The sequence below is a fragment of the Poromitra crassiceps genome (assembly GCF_964638095.1).
Source record: "Poromitra crassiceps genome assembly, chromosome: 3".
NCBI classification, from domain to species: domain Eukaryota; kingdom Metazoa; phylum Chordata; class Actinopteri; order Beryciformes; family Melamphaidae; genus Poromitra; species Poromitra crassiceps.
This window is the reverse complement of record NC_139625.1, coordinates 34644244-34654835: the sequence shown is the minus strand read 5'-3', so window position 1 is coordinate 34654835 and position 10592 is coordinate 34644244. Positions and strand designations below refer to the sequence as shown.

Sequence of the window (10592 nt, the reverse complement as noted above, 5' to 3'; positions counted from 1 at the left end):
GCAATGATAGAGCCATGGTCCCTGATGTGTTATTGTGTTCTTGTGTTCTCAACCTCAATGATTTTTTAAATGTATGTATGTATGTATGTATGTTTTTTTAATTCCTGCTGGTTGTTGTTGGACAGAGGATGAATTTCCCTATGGGGATAAATAAAGTATAACTTAACTTAACTTAACTTAAGTTATTATCTTTTAATCAATTATCAAATAAATTCAAACCTGGTTATTAACTTTACACATTTGTTTATTTAAAAATAAAAAATATACTAAAATGCTTGAGGGTGCTTAACTGGGGCTTGGCAGATTTGTGAGGGGGCTATAGCCCCCCCTTGCCCTGGTGTAGCGGCGTCCCTGCACCTGTCTCACTCTTTACTTTCAAATCAGATGCCAAAGCTGACAGTCTCAATGTGTTTTGTGTCGTTTTACGCCTGGCGGCCACATAATTTTGTATCCCAATAAAAAGCATTTACTCTTTCAATGTCAGTAAAAGTTCAGCAGTCTGTAGTTTCCTCTCTCAAACTCCCCTGCTCATAATCTCTGTGGAAATCGGGGGTGAGACATGAGAGCTTTTCTGTCTTTCATCTGGGTGTCCATTTTCATAACTCTATAACTGAGGCTCGAACCCTAAACCTCAAAAGTGTAATTTCTGTCAGAGCTTTTCAATCTTCACTTGAGAAGTTCTTCAAAGTCCAAGCTTTCACTGAGGCTCAACCCCAAAACCTCCAAATTGTGGTGTGGCCATAGGTGTCTTTTACAATAGGGACATGTCCCCACCACTTTTCAACACAAAGTGACACCCTTGTGTACTCAGATGTCAAATAGGGTCTGACAGATAATTCTGGAAATTTGAGTCTGGAAAGGTATGGAATTTTGAAATGGAAAATGTGTAGGAACCCTGTATTCATTCATTTATTGTAAATCACTCTGGAAGAGAGCATCAGCTAAGGCTACAATGGAAAATGTATGTGGAAGGGAAACTAATATATCTGTAGAAGCTACCCATATCTATAAAACAGAGGGAAAAACAGAGGGAATTTATGTCAAATGAGCAGATTATAATTAATACTCAAGTAATTACGGTTTATCACGTGTCTTTCAGAAAATAGATTGGAAAGTTATTTCTTGTAAAAAAAATGTCAAGCCTCAGTATTCTCAGTAGCAAAAAAGATTTTCCAACACACACAAAATCTTAGAGGAACCACAGCACCAGGCAAGTAACTTGTTAGGGGTTGAAAATTTTCAGCTCAGGTTGTGCTTATAGATGTCGTTATTGCCATCTATGGGTCAGAGATTGGAGCTACAGCTTTCTGATAGACACTGAAGAGACTGAGACCAGGCAATTTATAAAAAAATATCTTTAATTTGTCAAAAAGTAAAAAAGGAAATAAATAATAATTGCCATTGTTTCATAGTACAATTCAAATATAATCATAAAAAGCCTCACAATAGTAAGGCAATCTGCTCATTTTCCTTACAGGCAATAGGCAGCAGTCTTCATTTTGTCCTTGCAATTTTGTTTTGCTTTAGTGCCATCAATACAACTTTTAACAAAGAAGAGAGTCTCAAAAGTAGCAAAAATGTTTTTGCATGCATGTGTAAGAACCTATAACATCATAACAGCTATATTATAATCATATCCAAAGAAAAGAAAACATTGAACATGCATGCATGAAGTATGCTTTGGATACTGCAAATCTTTATGAAGATTAACAACAACAAAAAATTCCATTTTGTAACAAAGGTCAATAATTTTCTTTGAAAATAATGATCAACCAGTTGCATTTAACTAATGGATAATTAATATATCATAAATGTATCTATTTACATAACTGGATCATACATTTTATGCATAAATTTACTTGCATGGCTTTAACACACACAATCACCATGTGTGCACGCCTGTGCATGCGTGCACACACACACACACACACACACACACACACACACACACACACACACACACACACAAACACACACACACACACACACACACTTTGGTCCCATATCACTGCAGTTCTTCATCACTGTCATCCACTTGGTGGATGATGAGGTCGGCCCCTGTGTCTTCGGCCAGGTCGTCATCATCAGGCACCATCCAGGACCTCTGAGTGTCCCCCTCCTCCTCCCCGTCCACCCCCAGCAGCAGCGCCGGCTCGTCACCGGTGTCCTCCAGACTGTCCATGGGCATGTTATCACAGCCCACCTCCTGGATGCACACGGTGCACATGCGGTAGCGCCGTGAGCCCTCAGACACCACATGTCCCGTCTCCTCCGTCACGGGACACTTGCACTTCCTGCATACCAGCTTCCTGGCTTGATGGATCTGTGGAGCAGGAGCGGGGACAAGTCAGACACAAACTTCTAAGAATGGAGAAAATATGTTTAGGGCTGGGGTGTGGTGCTATTGCTGGTGTTTCTGTGTGTGCATTAGAGAGCTGCAAACCTGAGTGTACCCTCGCGGGCCCCTCGGGCCTGGCCAATACGGGCCGGGCCGGGCTTTTTTTTTTTTTTTTTTTTAATTAATAGGTCCGGGCCGGGCCGGGGTGGGGCGTGTTTCAATAATTAAATTGAATAACGTTGTATTACTCGCTTAATTTTACACAGCAGAGCACAGTCAGACAAAGAGGAGGAGTGCACAGACACTCCCCCAGCCACACAGTCACACACAGACCCTCACGTGACGTTAGTCTGCCATTCATACTCATGTCATGACATGTAGCTTTCCGCTCAGTCAGCGACAGACAGCGTGCTGTGTCAGTGTGTAAAAAACAACAAAACAAGCCGTGTGTGCCGTGTCCGTCCGTGTACAGCGGACAGCTCCCGAACAGAGAGAGAGAGAGAGAGAGAGAGAGAGAAACAAGCCGTGTGTGCCGTGTCTGTCCGTGTACAGCGGACAGCTCCCGAACAGAGAGAGAGAGAGTCAAATAGAGAGAGAGGCTGCAGGAGCAGGACGGCCGCGCCGCAGCAGCTGAGGAACAGAGAGAGAGGGAGAGATGTGTCATTATATGGTAATATTGGCTTCAGGCCTCGCAGCGGGCTCGGGCCAATTCATTTCATAACTCATCCGGGCTGGGTCGGGCCGTTTTTTGGCCTTTTTTGGCCCCTGCGGCTTATATAACGGTGCGGCTTATCTATGGATTTTTTCCAACAAAAAAAAAAAAAAAAAAAAAAAATCTCTCTTTTTTAGCACTCTTTCTAACTATAAATCCACTTCTGTTTTAATTTCCTCTCTTGCCCTCTTTTCACCACACTGTATGACACTGTATGACACTGTATGACACTGTGTGCACTGTAAATAACAACACAGGTGGTGTTGTGTTATGTTGTTTTGTTGAAATGTTAATAAATGGGAGCATTACATATGGTAATTAAACATTAAAACACAAAAAAAAAAAAAAAAATACCATTAAAACACCCGCGGCTTATAGTCCGGTGCGGCTTATATAAGAAAAAAATAGTCAACTTTGCAGGTGCGGCTTATACACCGGTGCGCCTTATAGTCCGGAATTTACGGTACTTGACCTGCCTACTTCAATAAAGGTTCAATTGTGGACCAGTGATGTCATTTCTGCACTGGTCCACAACTTAACTCAATAACTGTCAGACTAAATGAATGTCTGCAAAACGGTTTAAAGTTTTCAGATATGAGCGAGATCATGTGAAAAATAAATCAGCCTTGTTTTTCGGTGAGGTTCTCCTTTCATCTCATTCAAGAGTTTTAGTCAGCACTTCTGCCCCATTGAAACATGGTCTAATACAGTGGTTCTCAAATGGGGGACCCCCAGGGGTCCGTGGCACTTTGCCAGGGGGTCCGCGAAAAGTTTTCAAGTAAAAAAAAAAAAAAAAATTTTTTTTTTTTTTTTTTTTTAATAAAATGCTACATGTTACTTATTCCTTCTCAAACTACTTCCTACATGGTGCTAGTCTATCAAAATATCTTGGCTGTCATTGATTGTGTTGCATAGTGGTTTTCTGTACTGTTGACAAATTGTGATATTGTAAGTCGCTTTGGATAAAACAAAAGTGTCTGCTAAATGATGTAATGTAAATGTAATGTAATAAAAAAAAATATATATATATTTTTTTGCAAAATCTTCATAGTTCAACGAAAATAGTTTATGCTTTAAATCTAAATTGGTTCATGGATTACATTCTAATAACAAACCTATCAAATTAAAAGTCAAGCACGTTACTGTGGAAACAATTAAGCTTAGCCCAAAATCACAAATCAGAATGAGGGGGTCCCCGGTATATTTTCTATCTTGTAAGGGGTCCTTGGCTGAAAAACATTTGAGAACCTCTGGTCTAATAGACACCCCCTGGTTGCAGATGACCCTACCGTCTCAAAATGGCTGCGCAGATGCTCCAGGCGAGTGAAGCGCTTGTTGCAGGCCTGACAGGGGTACGGCCTCTCCCCCGTGTGACAGCGCAGGTGCCGCTTCAGGTCTGCCTTCCTCTTCACTGTGTGCGTACAGAAGGGACACTTGAAGCGCATGCTGGGGTTGAAATCTGTAGAGAGAGGAACAGAAGCAGTTCAGAGCTTCACTCCCTGGATAACACTAGTCAGTTGATAATCTTCTCATCTCTTTCCTTTTTTTAAATGTTTGTTTTCCCCCCATTTTCTCACCAATTGCACTTCTTGGCCAATTCCCCTGCTGTCCCAGTCGTTGCTCCACCCCCTCTGCCGATCTGGGGAGAGATGTAGACGAGCACATGCTTGCTCCGATACATGGGCAGTCGTCAGCCGCTTCTTTTCACCTGACAGTGAGGAGTTTCACTGGCAGGATGTAGCGCGTGGGAGGATCACACTATTCCCCCCAGTTTCCCTCCCCCTCGAACAGGCGCCTCGACCGACCAGAGGAGGCCCTAGTGCAGCGAACAGGACACATACCTCACCGGCTTCCCACCCGCAGACACGGCCAATTGTGTCTGTAGGAATGTCTGACCAAGCCGGAAGTACCAGGAAATGAACCCGTGTCTCCGCAGTGGTAGTAGGCAAGTGCTTTTACCTCTACACTACGCCAACGCCCCTTCTCATCTCTTTCTATTCACCTTGTTGTCCTGCCCACTTTTTCTCTTCCATGTCAGACGCAAATTGTAGTTGTTCTTCCGGTTCAGCGTGCCAGCCGGCCGGTTGCATTGTAGACATTGATAAACTGTAAACTATGAATGAAGTTTGGCAACATTCAGCAGCTACACTGCGGGGAGTGTGGCCAACTTCAGTTACATGCTCATAGCATTACTGCTGCAAGGAGCCGATGGCTATAGCCTACCCGGTCGGCATAACGTTAGTTACAAAAGCATGTCGACAGTGGTCTCACTGCCAGTACAGTAGGGTTGACAGATACTAGTACGACCGGTCACAGCCAGTGCTCCTCACTGCTCATTAAAAATTTCCAAATAGGCGTTATTCTGATAAACTGGTCACATATTTGGAATGTTCCATTCTCATCCGAAAAAATATTAAAACTTTATAACAGTGGGTTTTTTTTTGGCTTTTTGACAAGTCTAAAAATGATAAAGGTGGGAGTAATCTACTTCCAGGTCTAAAACGGAATAACAATTACAAAATGACGTCCTGATATGGGCAAATCATAAGGTGAATAGATACAAGAAATACAGACTCTTAATCTTCTCACACACATGCCCACTCACCTTTATTAAAGTGTCCGATAACGCCCACAATTGTTGGTAGAGTGGCGTACAGCTCCTCTGCCTTGTCGGCCTTCTGTGACCGCGCCTCCTGCACCTCCGCAGCTTCATGCTGGGTGGAGGAGCGAGTGCCGTAGGGCGTTCTCCTCTTGGCCGCGCCCTTTCCTCGCCGCCGCTCGGGCCCCGGCAGGGTGAACAGAGGGTCCTCAGGGTCCTGCAGCTCCTCCACCTCTGTGTTGGGCTCCACAGCCGGGCTGCTCGGGTCGGTCTTGAGGGCCAGGGCCGGATCTTCCTGGTCTGGGACCATGAAGCTGGACTGGGACCTGGAGCTGTCGTGTGTCCAGAGGGCCGGCGGGGGGCTCACGGAGCGGGGGCCGACAGAGCGTGGACCCTGCAGCTAGGGGTGGGCGATATGGCAATATCATGACAAAGAAAAATCCAGGCAGGATCACAATCCATGATCTTATCACAATTCCTTTCCATGTGGGTTTTTAAGATTATTATGCAAGTTACTGAACACAACAGTACTAGGACTGCATGATATGGACAAAATCACCATATATGGACAATATTTTTGACCAAATACCTCAATATCGATATTGCGGCAATATTGTAGGGATGACTATTGGTGCTTTCACAAAATATTTACACAATGAGTTTTTGATAAATAATCATCAGTAAGTGGATATAATGACTAAGTGGGTAAAAGCAAATAGTAATATTATAGCTGCTGTGCAGCAATGGGTCGTGGCCGGGCACTGACTGAGATGCTCACATCATTTTTTGCAAGTCCAAGTCAAGTCTCAAGTCTTTGAGCTAGAGTCCAAGTCAAGTCTCAAGTCTTTTAGCTATAGTCCAATCTGCTGCATGCAATCCTGAATCCAGTCTGCTTAGAACACTGCCATTAGTGACAGGGCTGGGGCAGAAGTAAGGCTGCAGCAGGTTAAGTACGTGGCAGTTGAACAGAGAAGCAGAGAGAGAGAGTAGGGACAGTGGAGCTAGTGGGCAGAGAGAGAGATACTGAAACATTGCTTATTTATACTTTGGCATGTATGCCATGCACCGATGACATCACAGTAGCAAGTATGACATCACCGATGACATCATAGCAACAATGACATCACCTACCCAGTCTGCTCAGCCAGGAAGGATGAGATCATTGATGAAATCATCACTGATGACATCATTGCTCGAGTGACATCACATCATTAGTTAATTAGGGCAATTAAGATGCTCTTTAGGCTATACATGGGGGCAGAATTCAACATTTTGATGCACTGTGGGCTCAATTTTTGATCGATCGAAAATCTGTTTGATACTTTTGTGTAGGACAGTCTAATGATGCAGATGCTGAAGTTTGGTGTCGTTTGAAGAAAAAATGTGGGAGGAGTAGGGTTTAATTAGTTTTACAGTTTTTGCAGTTTTACGGTCTTTAGACTTCATAATTGGCCATATGTTGCAGTGTACAAAAGTTTCTCCTCATTTGGGCCCACATTTCGGTGAAAGTTGCAAAGCCGTAGCACATATGCCTGATTTTCTATGAATTTTCAAAGTTTTAAAATTTAGACAGTCGCTGTAGCGCCACCATTAGGACTATTGGCGCCACAAATTTGCGTCAAAGAAGTTTGGCATGGGACTGGACCTTTGTGCAAAGTTTGGTTTATTTTCATGCATGGGAAGTCCAACTTCCTGGGAGAAGAATAATAATAATACAGGCAAATACAATAAGTGGCCCTGACGCTTTGCTGGCCCGGCCACTAATAACAGCTAGAACTAGTCTGGTAAGTTCAGAAAATGACATCACTTTACTGTAATCCAGCCTTTAAAACCAGGAAAAGACAACACTTATGCCACTTATATCACGATATTACGATATCCAAAATGTAAGACGATATCTAGTCTCATATCACAATCTCAAAATAATATCGCTATATTGCCCAGGTCTACCTGCAGCTCCTCTGACGCCTCTTCTTCAAGCCTATGTGGGAAGCTACAGGGCTCAGGCAGATTGAGACAGCTGGCTGCATCATCGTCCTTCACGCTGATGTCCAAAGAGGACTTGATGAAGTTCTTGCAGTAGTTGATGACGTTGTTCATTTGGAGGTAACTGGCCGCCGACATCACCTATATGATAATATGATAATTTTGATTACTAAATGTGACTGCTTACATGAACCATATTGTGATATCCAGTACTGTACATTGGTATTGACAATGGCCCTTATGGTTATCGTGATATTGATTTAAACTGTGGCCCCAGCCCCAGTATACCCTGTTTGTTCTGCTCTCTCTCTCCTCTCCCTCCCTTCTGTTCTCTCCCCGTTTCTCTTTCTCTCCTCCCCCCTTCCTCAATCCTGTTTATTATATTGATACTGCTTAGCTCAGACCTGGGCATTATGCGGCCCGGGGGCCAGAACCAGCCCTCATGATGGTTCTGTCTAGCCCGGTAGTTCTAAGACAAACCACACCATTTTACTTATGAGGCTAAAACATAGAATGATATGACCTAAATTGGCTGTTTGGAGTGATTTGCAATATAATAAATGCTGAAGAAAAGTGCACAGTATATTTTCTATACTTTAATCTAGTGATAAAATATGATGTCATGGCATTTTCTTGGCCCCCGGCGACAATCTGGGTTGCTCATGTGGTCCCCCAAGAAAAATAATTGCCCACCCCTGGCTTAGCTAGACCTAGCGTGACATATTCTCTGTGAAGCCCTCTGATGAGACATGCTTGTGAATTAGGGCTAGACAAATAAACTTGACTTGACCTCGATCACGTTGAGGCCGGAGAGGTCGAGCTGGCCTGAGTAGATGAAGTCCAGGATGACGGTGAAGGTCTCGGGGCTGAAGACATCGAAGGTGGCGTTGGCCGAGGTGGACAGGCCCTCGGCGCCCTGGGACAGCAGCATGCGGAAGTAGCCGCTGCTGGCGAACAGCACATTCCTGTGGGCGCGGAACAGCTGGCCCTCCACCAGCACACTGCAGTCGCAGAACAGCTCCTGGCGCCGCTGCTGGTTCAGCTGCTTCAGCAGGCTGCTCTGGTGGGCCGCCGTGATGTCTGCCGTGTTGAACCACCTCTGAGGCTGCCTGTAATTCGTTGATTAACCAACGAATTAGTTAATTAACTAGCCCTTAATGAACAGCTAGCCTAACTAATGTGTATTTTGCTAATGGTGTTCATGTTAACTAAGGTATTGTGGTTGGTTGGGTTGAGGCATGAAGTCACTGAGCAAGGTTTAGGGTCAAGGCTGTTCATGTTAAGCATGCAGGTTAGTTAATGCGTATTAACAGTTTCTATATGCCATGATAGAGAGTCTGTCTATGGTGTTTATGCTTATTAAGCATTAACTATTAGTTAAATGTAGCATTATTGTAAAGTGTTACCCATATAATTGACCACAGTAGGAGGCACACACACACCTTTAGTATACAGTCTCATGTGGTCTGAGTGAGTCACTGGACATGCAGACCTGTAGGCTATCTCAGCTCTTCTCCTTAGTATAATTACGCTAAACAATAGTACAGTTTCAACTAAAGCAGTGTGTCACCCATTGACGGGTGTCACTGTCACCCCATTTATCGGCGTTGTCAATCCACTGTCTTTGTCTGTGGACTGGAACAGCGCCAGCTCCGCAGAGAGCCTACCCACAGGACTTCATCCTGCGCTGTGATTGGCCGGACGAGCCTTCCATCAACGGTTTTTCTAATGGGCTACACCCGACTTCAGTCAGGGAGCATCGGGTGACAAAAGCCCGTACTGTCGTCGTCCCGGAGGAAAGCACTCACCAAATCTCTGATATGAGACAGCTGCCTGACAGATTGTCAAAGGCAAAATAGGCTACACTGTAGTCTGACACGTGCGTCCTTATAAGTCGATGGTCCTGAGGAGAGAAAGAAATATGTGTATGCTTTGCAGAATTAGTATTTAGGCTACTTAGTTACATTTCCTCTTATGTGGTAGGCTATTTACCTAACATCATTCATGTAGGCTATGGTTAATTATACGCATTCATTTTAATGAGGCGATGCTCTGCAGCGCCCGATAGCCCACGGTGCAACGCCCGCCCGCAAGAGCCGGTAGTGCCCAATCAAATATCCCGTTAACCGAGCGATTCTCCGTCATTCAGACATCCGTGGGTCCGCAAGAGAGCTGCAGAAAAGCGGGCAGCGGCGCGCCAGTGAGCGCAGCCCAGTGTGTCCTCCTGGAGAGACGCCCACTTCAGGCTCCAGCTCCCACACAATGGAAAGCCGGCGGAGAGACAACCCTACAGCAAATGACAACACTGCATAATGACTAATAAACACGACCCAGATACATCAATGCGAGGATAAGACGCGCTAACACCCGTTTCCATCCTAAAGTCCGCCCCTCCTCCTCCCTCTCCGGAGCAATGAGCAGCGGGGAGGATTTGCCTTGCTACCCGGATCAGGCGACTCTCTCCCAGGCACGCGGTGTCTGCAGGACCCGTTTACGCCCTAAGCCGTGATACCCGTGACAAATCCCTCCATACTCACTGGTGACCTGATTCACCCGGCGCCCGGTATAGTCGACTCGCCCCCAAGTCTGCCACCATATCCATGGTTTTATTGCTTTTGCCCTTTTCTTCCCTTTTTCTCTCTCGTCCAGGGTCCAGACAGGCACTTCCTGCTCAGCCCTAAAGACCGAAACCCGTTTAGAGCGACAGAGCTCTATGCTGACGTGGGTGTTTAACTGGGCGCCCGAGGGCCAAGGAGCCATTTAAAGCCCCAGTGCCCTCTTTATATTAAAATAGCCCTAACAGGAGAGCAAGCTTCAACTCCAAATCCCTCGCCCTTAAAAAATAAATCACTGTAATGTTCCTCCAATATTTATGTAGGAATTGATGTTGTCTGTGGTCCCCAATGGCCTAGCCTACTGACCTTATAATACTTTATTTAGGCTATAGTATTTTTTGT

At 44.8% G+C, this 10592-nt stretch overlaps 1 protein-coding gene across 1 annotated transcript; it reads right to left on the bottom strand.

The window, feature by feature from the left end:
- Window positions 1-1854: 1854 nt before the first annotated feature.
- Window positions 1855-10249, bottom strand: zbtb8a (zinc finger and BTB domain containing 8A). The gene is made up of 6 exons (XM_083633416.1): window positions 10173-10249; window positions 8426-8744; window positions 7600-7776; window positions 5656-6049; window positions 4340-4509; window positions 1855-2323 (listed from the first exon to the last, which is right to left on the bottom strand). Exons 1-6 carry the CDS (start codon window positions 10235-10237, stop codon window positions 2006-2008), a joined length of 1443 nt encoding a protein of 480 aa, XP_083489542.1. The 5' UTR covers window positions 10238-10249; the 3' UTR covers window positions 1855-2005.
- Between the last annotated feature and the right edge of the window lie 343 nt (window positions 10250-10592).